The sequence below is a fragment of the Trematomus bernacchii genome, unplaced genomic scaffold (genome assembly GCF_902827165.1).
Source record: "Trematomus bernacchii unplaced genomic scaffold, fTreBer1.1, whole genome shotgun sequence".
Lineage (NCBI taxonomy): Eukaryota > Metazoa > Chordata > Actinopteri > Perciformes > Nototheniidae > Trematomus > Trematomus bernacchii.
Window position 1 is genome coordinate 4856159 of NW_022988098.1, and position 19172 is coordinate 4875330.

Genomic DNA, 19172 nt, shown 5'->3' on the forward strand with positions numbered 1-19172 from the left:
CCCATATTACTTTAGCTTTAGACTTTACAGCATACACATAAATGTTTGAGACACATTTTTAGCAAAACACGTTTTTCAAGTGCAAGCTATGTGTCAAACATTTTCTCATTACATTCCATAATACTTGTTTAACTTGGCCTTAACACAGTAGACGTTGCAGGTGTTACAAATAAAAATAACAATGGCCCTGAAACTGAGACATTTATGTTAAACAATAATAAATCTATGCCCAAACAATTGTTAGTTTGGTTGTTTTTTTATAATTTTTTAACAGTTTAAAGGTGGGGTAGGTAATTTTGGAGAAACCAGCTCGAGTGCGCTAGAATTTGAAAATACACAGCCGGAACAAATCTGCCACTTCCTTACAGAGCCCCTCCTCCAACACACACGAACGCACACATGACCAATGAGGGCACGAGATAAGTTTGTGCACAGATGGAAGGCTGACAGGCAGGTAGGCCATCCAGTTATTTTAGCCGGGCCGGCTAAAATGATTGGTCGTGCTTTTTACAGTACTACGGCTTCCACAGATGACATTTTTTAATGGATTTTTTGTCAAAGCACTTAAGATATTCATTGCTATCGGGATGTTAAGAGCATTCCATGGAATATAACAAAAAGTGTATCCCGAGCCAGTTTCTCAAACTTACCTACCCCACCTTTAATGGTAACATTTCTGAAAAGTAGAACAATATTTGAAAAATGAAAATAATTTTACTCTGACAAAGTTTTAACCTTTGCTTAAAAGGTAAATGTCTTGTGTGTATAATTTCTATAACTCCAAACTTAAAATGAGGGTAGGTAAGAATCGAGTAAGCTAGAATTTGAAAGTACACATAACCGAAAAAAATCTGCCCCTTCCTTCAGACCTCCTTACAGAGCCCCTCCTCCAACACACACAAACGCGCACATGACCAATGAAGCAGATAATTGGACTTGCTTTGTACAGCGCCACGGCTTCCACAGATGAAATATTTGTAAATATTTATTGACAAAGCATTTAATTTATTTATTGCTATCGGGATGTTAAGAGCATTCCATGGAATATAACAAGTGTTTCTGAAGTGAATTATCTACCCTACCTTTAACCAAAAAAAAACACCCCTTAAATGCATTCAGATATACCTTGAATGAATTGGTCGGGTAACCCCGCCCCTTTATGCGCAATTACTGCCCCCCCCCCCCACTCACAAGTTGGCATGGGGCGGTCCAGCTAAGTAGGAACACGTTTGTCTGTCTGTTGTGCAAGCTACCTGTCACTCCCCTAAATTATACAACCTGCATAGGTAGTTTTGTGATATAACAGAAAGTCTCCAACCACGCTCTATACTTCCACCGAGGCTGCAGCTGCACACATCGTCACGCCCATTATCCTGCACCATGCCTGCCGTAAAAGGTAAGATTATTTGTCTGTTGTTGCGGAGCCAGAGTTCCTTTCATACGGGATCAATGCGTATCTTAAGTATCTGAAACTCCACCGGGGTGCAGTGCGTAACGTTGTTTCTATTAGACCCATCTTAAATTACGCGGAGAGCCAGACAGCTGCACACAGGAGTTCTAGTTCGTGTTTGTAAAAGTTTGCAGGCTGATTTAAAAAAAATCATATAAATTCGTGACGTCAACATAAATACAATTTGAAGTCGTAAAACTTTAATTTTACATTTTGAACATGATAAATAGAACATTGAATTCATTAAGTTAAAGAATATAAAACTCCCTTATTATTATTGAAAATGTTTTTCAAATTAAATTCAATGTCTTTTTTTCTGTGTACCATTAAGTAGCCTACATGCTTGTACATTTTTGCGTTTTCCCCAAAATGATTGAACGGTAAAAAAAACATTTGATGGCTTTTCTGAAATACTGTATGTAAAATATTGTATATTGTAATAAGGTTACACCCATGTTCAATTGGATTAGGGGTGAGCATGTTAATAATAAGTGAATATTCGTGTCAATAAGTCAAATCAATCTGCAACATATTTTCTGGTTATTTTTCAGTAGCATGGTTTTGCTAATTTTCAGTATTTCTCATTTAGAATTCATTCAATAATTCTGAAAATAACTGACAGATCACTGGATATTGAATATCAGTTATATTGCATGTAGCAGAGTAGTTCATTTTAAAACCAAAATTACCTTATTTATTTCCCCCAGTTCCCGACACCCCAGTGGAAGTCCTTGTGGATATCCTAACAAAAGCCAAGGAGTTAGCCATAGCAAATGGCCATGTGCCGGAGGAGTTGAAGAGCCAGCTGCAGAAGGCTTTGGACATCGCCAGCGGCCTGGACGACTACCTGGAGAAAATGACCACACAGGAGAGTGAACCCCTCGCAGAGCTATATGAGTATGTCTTGTATTCATACCCTTAATCTTCTCAAATTGATACTGTGTGAGGTACACTTGTTAAGAGTGTCATTTTGAACTTTTTTGTAGAAAAACAATTTCCCATGACTGGGATAAAGTGCACAAGGAGGGTAAAACAATGTTCCGTCTCCCCAAGGAGTGCATCACTGGACATGTTGAAGGTTAGACATTTACAAGCTTACTGCTAATATTTCAGTGGTTTACCATATTGTGATAACTTGCTTTTAATGTGTGTGTTTTTGGCAGGCCAGACCCTGAAGATGCTGATCCACATGAGTCAAGCAAAGAGGGTTCTAGAGATCGGGATGTTCACCGGCTATGGGGCCCTGTCTATGGCCGAGGGGCTTCCAGAGGACGGCTGCCTGACGGCCTGTGAGTTAGAGCCATACCTTAAAGACTTTGCTCAGCCCATTTTCAACAAGTCTCCACATGGCAGGAAGATCACTGTCAAGACTGGATCTGCCATGGACACCCTCAAGGTGAGAAAAAACCCAGAAAATAATTAGTGCACATTTACATAGATATGTAAAACCTGGAAGAATTTAAGAAAATATGTGAACTTTGAACACCTGAAAAAGTGAAGCAATTCGGAACAGCCTTAGACCTGCACTCTTTCTAATGACCAGCAAGGGGCAGACTTTACAAAAATAAATCAGATTATATAGAAGTATTTGAGAAAATGACACTCATTTTAAGTTGATCTCAATCACTAGCTTAAAGTCTTGTTAAATAAAGCATTGAGTCAATTATGGTGCCATTTTTCAAGATTGACGATAAAGCAGAGAGCACATTGTGATATATATATAATATGTTTTTGTTGTAGTTTGTTTGGCTGTTTTACATATCTGTGTTTTTTAAGCCCTAACAGTGTGTTTTCAGTTTATGAAAGTTAAAAGTCACAATTTGGTTGCCTAAAAACATCCTGTTCAGCATTCATTGTACTTAGCTCCAACTTCTCATGTCACTTTTGGTTCTAAAAACCAAGAAAGCAACGGTCAAAATCCCAAATTCAAGGCTTCAAAACAGTATTCCCCAAACCAATAGATGTTGTAATGGTGACTACTTCCCCTGCTTTTAAAAAGTCTATGAATATAGGCTTCTAAGAGAGGTTTGAAGTAAAACAAAAAAAAGGCTTATGAAGACACCTCCCCAAGTTTCAAGACTAAATATGAATGCAAATATAATAGAAATGTAGAATTGAAATAGAAGATATGGATACAATCAAAGTACTTAGAGTTGCTCATGAAATGTCAGAGGAATATGTTTTGGTTTATCAGACTGTGGGGCACATGACCAGTTTTCTAATAACTCTCTCTTCCCTTCAAGGAATTGGCTGCTGCAGGCGAGCAATTTGACATGGTCTTCATTGATGCTGACAAAGACAATTACATCAACTACTACAACTTCATTCTGGACAACAGTCTGCTGAGACTGCGGGGGGTCATATGTGTTGATAACACCCTGTTCAAAGCCAAAGTTTATCTCAAAGACGCCACGGATAGCAACGGACTGGCACTCCGAAAATTCAACCAGTTTGTTTGTGACGATCCCCGTGTGGAGCAGGTACGTTTCAAACCTTAACATGCTGCTGTTTGTGTTTGATAGATACAAGTATTTTTAACAATGTGTCTTTTGTTTTTAAAGGTCATTCTCCCTCTCAGAGATGGCATCAGTGTTATCCGTCAAGTACCTGTGGCCTTGAGTTCAAAAACACAGGTACTGTTTAGATAATGTAGATAAAGTCCTCCAATCAAACCCTAACTACAGATTTTCTCTTAGTAAAAGCATAATTCTTGCAGATCATGACTTATTCTATTTTTGATTTCAGAGGATGAGCATCATAGGAGGAAATTACATTTTATGCATCAGTTTGCACGTATACTTTAAAGCAGATGTGTGTCTCTGTAGTTGGCGTAAAGAAATGGAATTATTTGCCGAATGATTCAAAGGGCCATAAGAACATTGTTATGTTTAAGAAAATGTATAAAGAACGCGTAATTAGAAAGTATGAAGTTGACTTTTGATTGTGTTCTGGTTTTATATTTCAGTATTTGTAAGCAACTGTGACTGAAAGAATATTGCTTTTATTTTACTTTTTTATGGTTATTTCATTTTCTTTTTTTTCAAGAAGGGGCAGGTAAAATAAGATTGTCTTCTCCCTGCTCCTTTCCACCAGGCGCTATATATAAAAAGCAAAACAAAAACAGTATAAGTATACATGTTTTGTTTTAAAATAATTGCCATGTGTGGAATAAACAAATAAATAAATACATTTGTCTTGTTTAGAGTCAAATAACAGATGATGAAGTTTTCCGCGGGGTCATGGGACGTCCCATCCTGGATCGGATGCGTCTGGATGGGAAGGTTGCCTACGTGACGGGGGCCGGGCAGGGCATCGGCCGGGCATTCGCTCACGCTCTGGGCGAGGCCGGGGCCAAGGTGGCCGTGGTCGACATGGACCAGAACAAAGCTGAGGCAGTGGCTGAAGAGCTGCATCTCAAAGGTAAGGGGTGTAAACACAACAAAGAAAGACTCAAAGAGATACTTCTGATGCTTTTAAGTGGGTCTGTATCCAATCCTATCCAATCCAACTTTATTTAGACGGCACATTTAAAAACAACAGAGTTGACCAAAGTGCTGTACATCAATAAATATATAGAAAAGCAGCATAAATACATTTAGAAAAACCGATAGGACAAAAATAAACTAATGTAAAAGCACGAGACAATAAAACCATACTTATAGCCACAGACTGAAACCCCTCAAACATGATGTAAAAACATTTAAAAACACAACAAAATAGAAAACCCCAATTTAGAAAACACAGAATGATATGTCTTATACGTGGTCAGTGTAAAATGGCGGTTCGCAAGCAGAAAAACAATGACCCTAAACAATGGACTGCTGTCAGAGGGCAGCAGCAAAGCATGGTTAAACCACTTAAAGGAAAGGCCTACCTTAAAAACAATATACGTTTGAAGTGTAATCTATATTTAGAACATTTTCACAGCTCTTCCTTGCTGACAGACAGCCCTTTTTGACAGCTCATTTCAAATTAGCTGCTAATGATAGCCACCAGAGTGTATCGCAGCTTCCGGTTCCGGGGCATTCTGGCTGCGCAGCACTCATTCACCAATGGGTAATGTTTAGATGGATTTGAGGAACTTCCCCTCCAGAAGTGTTTTTTTTTCTTCTAAAAAGGTCAAACTTCACTTGTTTTGCATCAATCTTGATACAGGGTACTTATTATATGTTATAGTTTGGATTCCTAAAGCTTTTAGTCTACTAACCCATCATTCAAGGGTGGTTTTCACTATAAGTAAAACAAAAAATTGGACGGACACTATAATTTACATTTTTTTACTATGTTCAATCTGAATTTACATTAAAATAAAAAAAATCTATATTGATTCTGACTTTTTTACATCCAACTCACAGGGTTATCATTGCTTTGAGAAAAAGATTATGTATTTACCCCTTTTTAGAAGGGAAGATATAGTCATTTGTTCTGGGAATGTCATTTTCGAACCTGAGACCTGAAAAACAGGCTCAGGGCTTAACTGGTTAAGATGTTTGAAACGAACACTATTGGTGTTTTTGCTAGAAAAATTGACAATCAGCATAGTTGCATAGCTGCAGAGTGATTTATTGATAGTTATTGATAGTTATTTTTGATTTGGATATTACTATTAAGTCAAAACATGAAAATCTATTTAGCTTGATTCAATCCAGTGGCATAAGCTGCTATTTTATTAATACTGTAGCTTGTGACGTGAAGTACAACAAGGTTAGTTGTATAATAATGTAAAGTACTTTTCCTATAATTGAAATGTATTCTTAGTCCAAACATAATTCTCACAATATCCTTTAAATTATTGTCATTTTCATAAACTTAACTTGACAATATAAAGCAACAGGGAGCATTTCTATAATCATTTCATTATGAGTTTACATTTGGTTATGTTCAAGTAGAAAAATCCTGGAGGCGGTACTTCTATATTTGACCCAAGAGGGAATGCAAAGTAGAAAACTATCACATGACTCATGACTTGTGAGGCAACTGTTTAAACAAACAGCTGCATTATGTTGAGGTTAAACTGCTCAACGTGAATAATCTGAGATGACAGATGGATGAAAGGTCCTCTCAGTCCTCAGCATTAGCTGCATTAATTGTTAACCTGTTAAGCCCCAAGCCTGTTTTTCAGGTCTCAGGTTCGAAAATGACATTTCCAGAACAAATGACCATAAATGGGGCGAAGCCTGCGAGCTAGTTCAGGCAGTCAACTCGAGCACTTATGCTGCATTCATACATAATGCCCCTTGCCACTCTACAACCAACCAAACAGAGTCTCCTTAATATGCCGCTCTATTTAACCTGCCAGATATCTCTCTATGCATTGCTTGCTGCTGCTGCTGCATTCGTGCCTGCTATTGCGTTCACATTGCTACCGCTGCTGTGTTTCATGTTGCTGCTGCTTGCCTGCCCCACCACCCCAGCTTCCATCCCAGCATCCACCTGTAGGCTCGGGGGTTAGTTATTTAATCCTCACTCATCGTGCTATGTATATCTGTGGAGTGATGATGCCCGAGCCTACAGTAGTCGCCAAACTCAACTATATGCTGCTTCTAATAAACATGTTAAGAAACATGTGAGTTGTCTGACTGAACTACACTTCTAAAAGGGGAAAATTAATAATATTTTTTCTCAAAGTAATGATAAACCTGTGAGTTGGATGTAGAAAAGTCAGAATCAATATAGATGTTTTTTATTTTAAAGAAAATTCAGATTGAACATGGTAAAAAACTGTAAATTATAGTGTCCGTCCAAAAATTCTTTTTTACTTATAGTGAAAACTACCCTTGGATGATGGTAAGGTAGGCTTTAGGAATCCAAAGTACAACATATAATAAGTACCCTGTATCAAGATTGATGCAAAACAAGTGACATTTGACCTTTTTAGAGAGATTTATCACAAAAAAAACACTTCTGGGGTCATTTGGGTGGATTTTCCATATCTCTGGCTTCCCTCGGGCGATTTTGATGATTGACATCTCTTTCTAACCGTCGGAGCCAATGGAATCGAGGGAAAGTTCCACACACACACAGGTTACCAAATAAGGAGTGAGAGTGACGCGTAGAAAAACCGGAAGCTGCACTAACCTCTGGTGGCTACCATTAGCAGCTAATTTGTATTCTCTGATTTTTGCATAAAAATGGAATTATGGATTATCAATAATTTTTTCAAAGTGACAGACACATTGCTATAACCTATGGATTAACCTTCAGCTGCGTTTTTTTCTCGTTTTAATGCCATTGAACACGACTTTTGATCAGAATAACAGCTAAGGTGAGCATATCTCCGTTTTTTGCTACCTAAAGCTATGTCTTGTGTTGTCTGTATTTGCTTCCCCTGTCACGAGTTCAACCATGTAAAACAAATCAAACTGTAAATGTTCTTCAAATTTGATTACTTACTTTTACATTGTCATCCATGTGTGTTAATCTATAAAGCACCATGAGACTAATTTGTTTTTGTGAAATTGGGCTGTATAAATTACATTTGTTTTGGTTTATTTTATATAAGTTTTGCCAAATGTCATAAATTGTCAGTTTGGTCATGTTTCAGTGTTTGGCCAGCAGATGGCAGCGTACTAAAGCTCAAGATAAAATGTTTCATGTTAGAAATGTTCCTCTGAATTAGTGTGTGTGATCTTAAAAATAAATCTCCTCCTTATTAAACTAAAACTAAAAACACATTTACAGTATTGTTTTTTTTACGTTATGTTTTCCAAAGCCACATTGGGAAAATAAAATTCAAAAAGCAGGGGAAGAATACGATACGATATGATAATACTTTATTGATCAAGTCTGACATTTGACTTGCATCACAGCAGCTCCATGTGTGACATCAACATAGACAGATATCAAGATACATTACATGAAGTTCTTTGTATCATGCATAATGTTACCATATACAACATATTCTAACACACCCATGTTTTTTGGACACAGGCATCATTTCCATTGCGATCACAGCAGACATCAGCAAACCAGAGGATGTCCAGAAGATGGTGGAGGACATCGTCTCCAAATGGGGGACGGTCCACATTGCCTGCAACAACGCCGGCATCAACAGGAACTCAGCCAGCGAGGACACCAGTCTGGAGGAGTGGGACGAGACCTTCAATGTCAACCTGAGGGGGGTCTTCATCTGCTGCCAGGTGTGTGTAATCTCATGGAAATACAGTGTGTGTGTGTGAGCCATGGAGCCCCTATGAGGTGGTTATTATCTCCACCATATTGCACTGTGGTGTTACTCAATATGACGGCAATGTGACATTTCAGACCAACAAAAATACACATTTAAACATAAATATGTTATTACATTTGGGCTTTTAATGTCCACGATAATGTCATGAGATGTTTCCCTCAAGTCACAAATGAATTGCAAAAACAAAGGTTGCTCCAAACACTGTTGCTTTGACAAAGAGAAGAAAATTATAATATAAAAAAAAGTCAGCACCAATGCTTGATCTCACTAATCACTAAACATAAGATACACAAATACCATTGTTTATGGATTACTTTAATATGAAGGTGTTTATCTTTGGGAATTATTTTGCAAAAACTTGACTTCAATATTTAACCCACAACATTTAAAGTAGAGATCACATAGACTTTGTAATGGGAAAGTGGTTTCATTATGAAATATCAAACCAGGAGACCAGTCAAGCATTTTTTTTTTTATCCAATATTCGTATTTGTCTTTGTAGTTTTGGAGGCAGGGACCTAAAAAACCCATAAAAGAAAACAGACCAAACCAAAAATGTCCTTATGCCAGTCGCACACTTTAAAGCAACAATTAAGCAGATGATGCAAAGCCACAGAGCCACGATGGAAACATGTGTTTTACTTACAGTACAAATGTATCTTGAGTGATGTATGCTATACTCAGGGGTGCACATCACTTTTTTAGTGAGTTACTCAGATGAGTACCAGGAGACAGCGTTTGGTACTCACCCCACACGAAGCGTGGTCCTCCTCAGTGTCTCCTTCACTGTCCTCTATTTACACTTCTTGCATGCTAGATGATGAAGATGATGAAGATGCACCTCCATGTCTCTTTTTAAGCCTCCGATTTGCTTTCTCCAAAACTTGTTGCCAAAACTGTGAAGTCCTTGCATTTCCTGAGGCCAAGTTGAAGGATCAAATACTAAGAAATTATCACATGACTTGAAGTCATATCTGATTTCAGATGTGGGAAGTTACTAAGTACACTTATTCAAGTACTGTACTTAAGTACAATTTTGAGATATTTGTACTTGACTTGACTTTGATGCTACTCTGTACTTCTAGTCCTCTACAGTTCAGAGGTAAATGGTGTACTTTCACTCCACTACATGTATTTAATACCTTTAGTTACTTTACAGATGTGGATGAATGATGTGAAATATAATCAAGTCTTAAAATCAGACTTTAGTTCCACCTGGAGTAAATTCACAAGCTACCCTGCAGTATACAAAGTCATTCAAACTAGCTGCACCTTTACCAGCTTTGAGAACACTTTCATGATCAATCATTATAAAACATATATACTGAATGGCTGCATTTACAATTATTTTCTATCATGGTTTAATTGACTGATTATTTTAAAGATTGTCAGATAAAAGTGTAAATGGGTCATCATAGTTTCTCAAAGTCTAGGGTGATGCCTTTAAATGTATTTTTTTATCCAAACCCAATTATAATCACTTTATTAAGATACAAAACAGATTAGGAGCAGGAAACAAGCGGTGTCAGCCAAATGTTGTCTAAACACTCTCCCTGCCTCCGAGGATAGACTCCGTGTTTTCGTGTTGATCCGTGTTTAGGCCTTAGCGAGCGTATCAGTGCCATGATAAGGTGTTTAATGTGTCTCTTTCCCCCGAATCCTCGCCTCAGGCTGCAGGTCGAGTGATGTTGAAGCAAGGATACGGAAAGATTATCAACACAGCCTCCATGGCCAGTCTAATAGGTGAGTGATGAGTCTATCCCCCCCCACCTCCTCTTCTCTGGAGCCCCTCCATGTCTGCTTTTAATCTCTCCATTTGGCGTGGAGAGTTGGGTAGAGAGGAGGAGGGAGGAAGAGTTAAATACATCTGTGCTGAGCAGCTATCTGCGGGAGTACACATCATAGTGTGTATCATCAGAATGAAAGTCAGGACTGACATCAGACCATTTAAACCTGAGAAAAAACTTTTTCCTGTTCATGAGATAAGATAGGAATACTTTAAAACAGGAAAAGCCAGCTTTGCTTCTTTGCAGCTTTTTAACACTGGTAAAATGCAGCTGAGCACATTTAACCAAGTACAGTACTTAAGTGATTATGAAGTGAATTGATTATTTCCATTATGCATTTAATACAAATATTGTACTATGTCTCTCCTGTGACATGTCTCCATGCTTTAATGTTCAAAAAGCTCTTTATTTGTCTCATACTGCCTGTGCTGCAGCACCTCTTTTCACCCTCTGTCTGAAACCAGAGCCCAGTCTGCTCTGATTGGTTAAGATAAGATAGAACTTTATTGATCCCAATTTGGGACATTTTTGTGAACTGGCCGGCTCTGTTGTGATTGGTCAACCGCTTAGATGTCCCGCCCCTTAGCCTGCCTCACGTACAATGTGTTAGCCAATAGAAGTGCGAGTGTGACGTAGGGATGTCATTTTTTGTGGAAGTAAACAAAGGAGTCCAATGGAGGCGTTTCAGGCAGGGGGGGAGTGTGAGAGAGAGAAACTCCCTATGGATGGAACTTTGGGTTTTTAGACTTTGCAGACCATTTACATGCACTTAAACTTAGATAACACACTACAGGGAAGAGAAAACCCCAAAAGCATAATTAAAGTAAGTAATGAACACATTAATGCATCAACAATTATAATCCAGTGATATAATATTATTCTGAAATAGGTCATTCAAGTATATTTTGAAGCTATTACTTGTGTACTATTAAACACTGTGTTGGTATTTTTACTTAAAAGTGAAAGTACTTCTTCCACCTCTGCTTTTTAACCCAGTTAAACTGTTGTACAGAGATGCATCCGCCCCTGCATACAGCAGGAAAGTGTTGTGATTGCGTCTCGCAGAGGCGCTTTTGCATCATAATAAACATCCCCTCTCCGCGGAGCCGTGTGGAGGATGTGAAGGCAACCTGAGGTCCAACTTGGGAAGGGAGGGTTCCTGCGCAGCGGCAAAAACCCCAGCCTGTGCCAGCAGCGCTTGTTTGAACAGCGGAAGACACTTTGAGAGTTTTAGTGAGCGCCTAGTAAAAGCCTTGTATTTAATGTTCCTCCTCCAACAGGTTCCTCCAGAGGAGCAGCAACACTTCATCAGCAGTATAGTCGTATAGTCAGTAAAACGCCGTGCCATATGGGCTGCAGGGGCAATCTGTAAAACAGGAGCATGCTGGTAAATAGAGGCCGGCATGAGAAAAAGTGATCAATTACTCACATTACGTACAGTCCTTCAGGAATTTACTTACTGGTCTGGACATCTGTTATAATATTGTCATAATGTGTAATCAGATGGGACCTGTTCTAGCCAAGTGGAAGCCCGAAAAAACGCCGTAAATGCCCAATTAAAATGCACAATGACAGCTTTTTGTCCATCTGCTGAATAGAATGTGTCCGCTAACACCCTCTCCACACACACACACACACACACACACACACACACACACACACACACACACACACACACACACACACACACACACACACACACACACACACACACACACACACACACACACACACACACACCCGACCATCAACCGGCACTTTTTTCTCTAAATAATGGCCAGCAGCTCAAAGACACCCAGACAGGAAATATCCACGTTGATACGATCACACTTTTTTTTTTGGCTGCGTGATGACCTTACAGAGGGATTTGTGACTCTCACACTCATCCTTGCAGATCTGCGCTGAATAGCAAAGTACATTACAACGCCAGTCTGGGAAAAAAAGAGTGCATCATTTGAACTCGGGAAGAATTCGAAATGTAAAAGGCGTGCCTGATAAAGAGCATGTTTTCTCCCACTTGAAATGGGCAATAAGTAGCAGGGTGAATGTTAAAGAGGGCTTTGGAGAATGCTCTCCTTCTACCTCCTTTTCCCTTCTCTGGGGATTACCGCTCTTTAAGACGGCGAAAAACATCAATGCAGGTTTATTTAAAGGATGAAGGCATTTTCTGAATGGTATTTTGGGGCCGTATCATCAGGTCTCGAGCGAGGATTAGTGCTGTTAGGCATTTTGAGCTGTGTTTCCTGTCCTGATAAGTCGGATTTCACCTTCAATCTGCGTGTAAGCCCTGGGCTCTGCTCCTCCTCGCCTGCTCCTCTGAGGTCCTAGCCTCCCCTCATCCAGCCCGGCCCCTCTATCTCGCCACACTCTCAGCTTCATCGTCCCACCCTTTACATCATATTTCCACAGCCAACTTTTACCTGCATATGCGGGATGCTGCTGCCTTTCTCTCCTCCCCAGGACCGGTCCCTGCCTCTCTGCAGCTGGCTGGTATTTATCATCCCCGGTCTCACACTGAAGCCATTTGGCAGTCAGATCGGCGGGTGACGAGGTTAACTACTAAAGTTGTATGTAACTTGGAGCCTTCCTTGTGATGATTAATCAACCGGCAGAAAATGAGCCCCTGTCTTCTCTCCCATGCAGTGTGCAGCATCTGTGATGGTCAAGGCAAACAAATGGCTCCCTGTCTTTGTTGCTGAGGACAGAGCATAACTGGACATTATAAGCAATTAATTTTACATGGCCTCATCCTCAGGAGTCCGTCCCCCCCCCCCCCCCCCCCCCCCCAAGCAGCTAATGGAAGAGCTTTTATGTAGCATGCACAAGAAACCGCAGCAGCTGCAATATAAAATGTATATGTTGCCAGCTTTTATGAGAAGGCTACTTGGCTCTGTTTGTCTCTGTTAAAGGAATTACTCTTGAAAATGAAAGATGTTTTAATGAACAGGTGATGATTGTAAAAAGACATACCATTATTCATAGTAGAGTTAATGTTTTCTTTTATAAAACGCTGTGTTGTGTCCATTTAGGCTGAATGATAGGATGCAAGATATGGATTTATTTCAGCCGGTCTAAAGAATACCTTTTCATTGCCGATGCTGATTAAATTAACCAAATATTCCATAGCCCTAACCACACCTGATATCACAATTGTTAAAATAACAAAAACTGACAGTTCTGACGCTTCAAATGTTCATTTATCTTTTCTCCTAAATCTTGTGATTTTTTTCCTGAAATGTCAACACCTCCAATCGCCATGTTTAGTGTTCTGCACTCGGATCACGTCTCGATGGTAACCCCCCTGATTTGCCAAACTTAACCTTAACCGTTCAATATTAAAGAGGCCCTATTATGTTTTGGGGTTTTTTCCCTTTCCAGAGAGTTTCTCTCCCCCCCCCCCCCCCCCCCCCCCCTCTGCCTTAAAAACGCCTCCATTGGACACCTTAGTTTACTTCTGTATCATAGTGACATCACTACGTAACACTCGCACTTCTATTGGCTAGCGCTCCAACACATTGTAAGTGATAGGTCGCCATTGTCAGTATGTGCGTCTGTGTATTGTGTTTGTTCAAACGGTGTATGACTGATGATATGTGTATTGGCGCGTTTCCACTACACGGCCTCACTCGGCCTCGCTCGGTATGGCTAGGCCTCGTTAGGACTGGCTCACTTTATGGCGCATTTCCATTACAGTTTAGGAACTGGGGTAGTATCTATAGTAACGCAGTGTAGGCGGAGCCGTGACGTCATCTTCAATGAGAACCCCAGAAAAACAACACAGCCGTTAGCTGTTAGCACTCAGAGCTCACAGCTCCTCATATATGTTCAGAAACTAGACAAAAGTTAAACAAGTACAAACCACAGACTGCCTGTGTCATGGCGAATACAGTCGCTGCTTTATTTATGTCTGTATAGGCCGTTGTGAGTGTGGACGGTCGGAGCATATACTGCGTTAGCTTAGCCAATCTCCATTTAGAAAACACGCATTTTAAAAGGTTTTTCGCCTGCCGTCTGTCTGCAGACTTGTCAAAGCATTAATTCATGGTTTTTACTAACCGGTATCAGTATGTTGTTACTTCGGCATCATTTTGAAACGTGTATTACAATTAAATCACGGTCAAATATGTCCATCTTGTTGTAGTTGTAGCCCCCTTGCCAGCGATTCTCTCTCTAGTTTAGCATACTCAGCCCGACTCAGCCTCGTTGTCTCTGGCCCTAGACCCGCGATTTTATGAGGCCAGAAAAACTGTGAATTAGGACCCGCCGGCCGGTACTAGGCCAAGTGGAAACGCAACCAAAGACAGGCCGCTGACGTCACAGCCCTCTTAAACCGTGCTCCGCGCTGTAGTGGAAACGCGCCAGTGGTCTCTTAATGTCTACTATGTTTGTATATGTACATGTATGCGGAACTGCAGGACAGAGTCCAGAACAAACGGGGACAATAAAGTATATCGTATCGTATCGATATGTTAAGGGGTGGGACATCTCTAAGTGGTTGACCAATCACAACAGAGCCATCCAGCTAACCAATCAGAGCAGACTGGGCTCTGGTTTCAGACAGAGGGTGAAAAGAGGTGCTGTGTCCATGTCACAGAAGAGCCACAAAATACAACTATGAAACCTGATAATGAGCTCCTTTAATCTTTCTCAAAGATGTATCGGTACAAATATATGTACTACCCAGTAACTTATTTTGTTTCATCCCCTCCCTGCAGTCCCCCACCCCCAGAAGCAGCTCTCCTACAACACATCGAAGGCTGGAGTGGTCAAACTGACTCAGACTCTGGGCACTGAATGGATCGACAGAGGAGTGCGTGTCAACTGCATCTCACCGTAAGTGCCGTCTATTCTCAGCACTTTTGTCTTTTTCCGTGCCAAATCATAGTGGTCCACCTTTTGAGTGTTGCGAGGGATTGAGCTGCACGAGGAAGTGGTGATTAGTGTGTTTGCTTTCATATGAAGAGCCCCATCTGAGAATGATGCGCTAATTTAAGTCCTCAAACAATGCATCAGCGCTTAATTAGATGACGTCTTGAGGGATGAATGAACCAAACACTTGCTCTAATTGTTCTATTCAATTAGGGAATCAAATGTGCAACCTCACTCCGAGTGTGGGCGCAACAATAGCGCCTTGTTTGTATCTATTTGTCTGTGAAGCTGAGTAGGGGGGGAAGAAAAGAAGAGGAGAATGCAGGAAGGGCTGTGTGTGTGTATGTGTTAAGTGGAGCATCCCTTAGCCCCAGCCATCCCTGAGCAAATCCGTCCGGTGGCATTGGGCGAGCCAGGCCCAGTCACAGCCCCAGAACAAAGCCCTCACACACGCTCAGCTTTATTTATCGGCTGCTTGTTTGCTAATTTTAATTTGCAAAGAAGCAATTCTCTTTCTCTCTCTACCTCCCCTCGCTTACCGGGTGTCTCAATGGGCTGCTGGTTTCTTTGAAGTGACAGTCGGTAAATATGCATAAAAAAAGGGACACAATTAGCGCTCACAAGGTTGACTGGAGCCTGATTCCATTGGCAACTTTAGCCGCAGCGGTGATAAGCTGCATTATCTAGAAAATTGGCTGAGGGAAAACAGAACCTCTGATTGCCAGCAAAAGGTTCCAGATAACAGGGGCGGCTGAAGAGAAATATAATTGAGGTGGAATATGTTAACCAAGGTGTCACACGCTCCTTGGAAGCGCTAATTTAGCCAAATGTTGGAATTTCATATCAAGGAAACGGGATACATCGAACAATGAGTCGGGCCTCGCCGCTTTTAGTCACTGTCACGATAATTGTGCGGAAAGTCAGAAGTCGTCTCATATTAGGCATGGGTGACGTGTTGACTTATTTATACAAATGTTAGCTCCTTGATACTTTCGAGACAACTGCATTAGTTGTGGGTAATGATGCCACATCGACACCACTGCAATCACAAAATCTAATGCAGCAAACCTTTGAGACTACAGGTGAATAGGGTTTAAATGTAACTAATAGATACCACCATGAAATGTCCTCCTTTTTGATTACGTACGTTTAAAGCTATCAGTTTTGTATTATAGATTTGTTTAACTGTTATATTTATATACGCAACACCTTATTAAATATGTGCTAATTTGCATACATTTCAAAATGTAACCAAACTAGAGAATATTGGATGAAGCCAGTTTTTATTTTGTTGACACATTAGGTTCAAAGGTTTGTTTAGACACAAACCTTTAGACACTGTATCTCAATACAGAAATCCAGAAATACTGCCATAAAAAAAATTATATTCTGCTATGTTTTGGGAAATAATGCGATATAAATCAGGGTTCGATCCTGTGATCAAAAAACTAATTTAGAAATCTGCCTCTAAAGATATGTTTGGTAGAATTCAATTTATTTTGCAAGGCACTTCCAGGAAATAGAGTAAACTATTTTAACTATGAAGTCTATATACAAGTTTGGTTAAATGTTATGAAGAAATTTGCAAATTAGCTGTTATTTAATGCTAAGTTTAGATGAAATCTAAAGTCCCATATAAACAAAGTTAGTTAAATAAACACCTTAATGTGTACTCTTGACAATTTCCTTCCTCCAGTGTGAAATAAGACATGTTGGATGCAAAGAAAAGCTTAAAATAATGTAAAAATGTACAGGTGCATTTAAGGATAGGGTGAAAACATTTCAGAACACCAATCTGAACATTATAGCCAGGTAAAACATGTTGTTTCCTTTCTTTGCCACATTAGAGTCAAATCTTTTTTTACAGATGGATTTTTGGCGATCTGTTTTTATCACTGTTGTTATGTTTTTGCCTGTAGTGTCTCACTGGCACATTTCCATCAGAAATCAGAGCAGGAATATGAAATAGTCGCAGCGTTATAAGTACTTAACCAAAAGGCTTTGAGCAAATGATGCGATTTGTCCCCTCACCCGGGGGCTCTTCCTGAGACGTACCGGCGCCCCCTCTGTAAACACCAGCAGTGATGCCACGCCGTGCCCTTTCTTCAAAGGATAATTGGGTTTATTTTTGTCACCAAAGTGGTGGCTCTGAAACAACACTGTCACTCCTGACTCTGAGCAGTGATGCCCTCTGATTTCATTGTGTTTTTTATTTATTTTTATTCCCTTCCCCCCTTCTTTCTCTGTCTCTGTTTTTCAGGGGGATTGTTGACACCCCTCTCATCCACTCGGAGAGTCTGAGGCCTCTGGTGCAGCGCTGGCTGTCAGACATCCCTGCTGGTAGACTGGCTCTAGTGACAGACCTGCAAGCTGCAGTGGTCTACTTGGCATGTGACGCCTCCGACTACATGACAGGGCATAACTTAGTCATAGAGGGTGGGCAAAGTCTGTGGTAGATGAAGAGAGGAAACTTTCCTCTTCACTCTCCTGGGATGAGTCTCTAAAAAAAGGTGTCATTCGCACTCCTTTTGATCTCCTTATGACTCCCATCAGAATGAGTTAAAGTCTTACTTGATTACTGGTTTATTGTGTGATGAGATAACTAGTAGCTTGTTGTCTTCTTTGAGCCCCCGGTTTGGGATCAGTGTGCTGTCACGTGGGTTATGACACCCTTAACTTTCTATGAGTATGAAAAACACTGCATCATGTTACATTCTAAAAAGAGGTATAGCAGCTGCCGGTTATCTTGACACACAATGACAATGTGAAGACATGTCTGAGAAAATCTTTGCGAAGTGCTAGAAAGAAAAAATGGAAACTGAATGTGCCTTCATAATCCTTCTTTACATTATTTTACACATCAAATGCAGTTTAAACACACACATAAAAGTCAATGGCTCTAAATGGTGTCATAAATATACTGAAAGAAGGTTTAAAATGTATTTTTGGAGTTTTATACGTGTCATTTCACATCAGTGTTTCATTACAAATGCAGTTCAAAGTGATAATTATGATAATTAAAGCTTTGGAAATTATATATTGTGACATTAAACAAAGGGTTGTAGAACATGAACTGTATGTGTGATTTTTGAATAACTAAATAAACGTGCCTGTGCTCCCTACTAGGAGTGTGAATCCTTTGGTATGTCACCATCACAATATGATTTTGTTGCCTTTAGACTCAAAATCGTTCAGAATCTTAAAACTGTGCCTGATTCAAAAAGGGATTTTCAATTTTAGTACATGGGGGGGGGGGGAAATTAAAGAAACTACTGCAGGTCGCTGTGTGTTAAAATAGGCAATGCAGCAAATCGTGGCACGAAAATGCCAGTAAAGTGTGTATAACATAGTTAAGAGTTACATCAACTAATTGTAATAATGTACACACATGGAGGCAAACCTGAGACAAAAGGTCACATTGCTTATTAGCAAACATTTCCAATAAAAAAAGCAACACGGTTTTGGTATTTCTCAATTCTCAGTGACTTTAAGATGAACAAGTTCAAGTAAATGATCAAAATAAAAATGCTTCCTGTTAGAAAAAATATAACATGAAGGCTAGCTGTGTTTTTATTTCTCAGAGACTTGCACATTTAAAAAGATAAATGGTTAAATAATACACGGTAAAATCTGGTATTTGGTTGACGGTTCAACAAGTCACACAATACATTGTGAAAAATCGATTCATAGAAGTTGTGATTCAATTCAGAAGCTGAATTACAATCAACCTCTAGGCAGTGTTTGCTGCTTGGTATACAGTTCATGGTTGTTTATCGGGTATAGAAAACACAGGAAGTACCAGAATGTGTTGATTACAGATCACATTCCCAGCAGAGTATTCAGTGAGTTGTATTTTGCACCTTGACTCTCGACTCCC

General features: G+C 39.9%; 1 protein-coding gene across 1 annotated transcript; it reads left to right on the forward strand.

Moving 5' to 3' along the window:
* The first annotated feature begins 1218 nt into the window (after positions 1-1218).
* On the forward strand, positions 1219-18433 carry zgc:113054 (uncharacterized protein LOC541322 homolog). The gene is made up of 11 exons (XM_034121846.1): positions 1219-1396; positions 2158-2347; positions 2437-2528; positions 2614-2846; positions 3694-3930; positions 4012-4083; positions 4654-4870; positions 8381-8589; positions 10310-10382; positions 15142-15259; positions 17556-18433. Exons 1-11 carry the CDS (start codon positions 1381-1383, stop codon positions 17749-17751), a joined length of 1653 nt encoding a protein of 550 aa, XP_033977737.1. The 5' UTR covers positions 1219-1380; the 3' UTR covers positions 17752-18433.
* Positions 18434-19172: the final 739 nt, after the last annotated feature.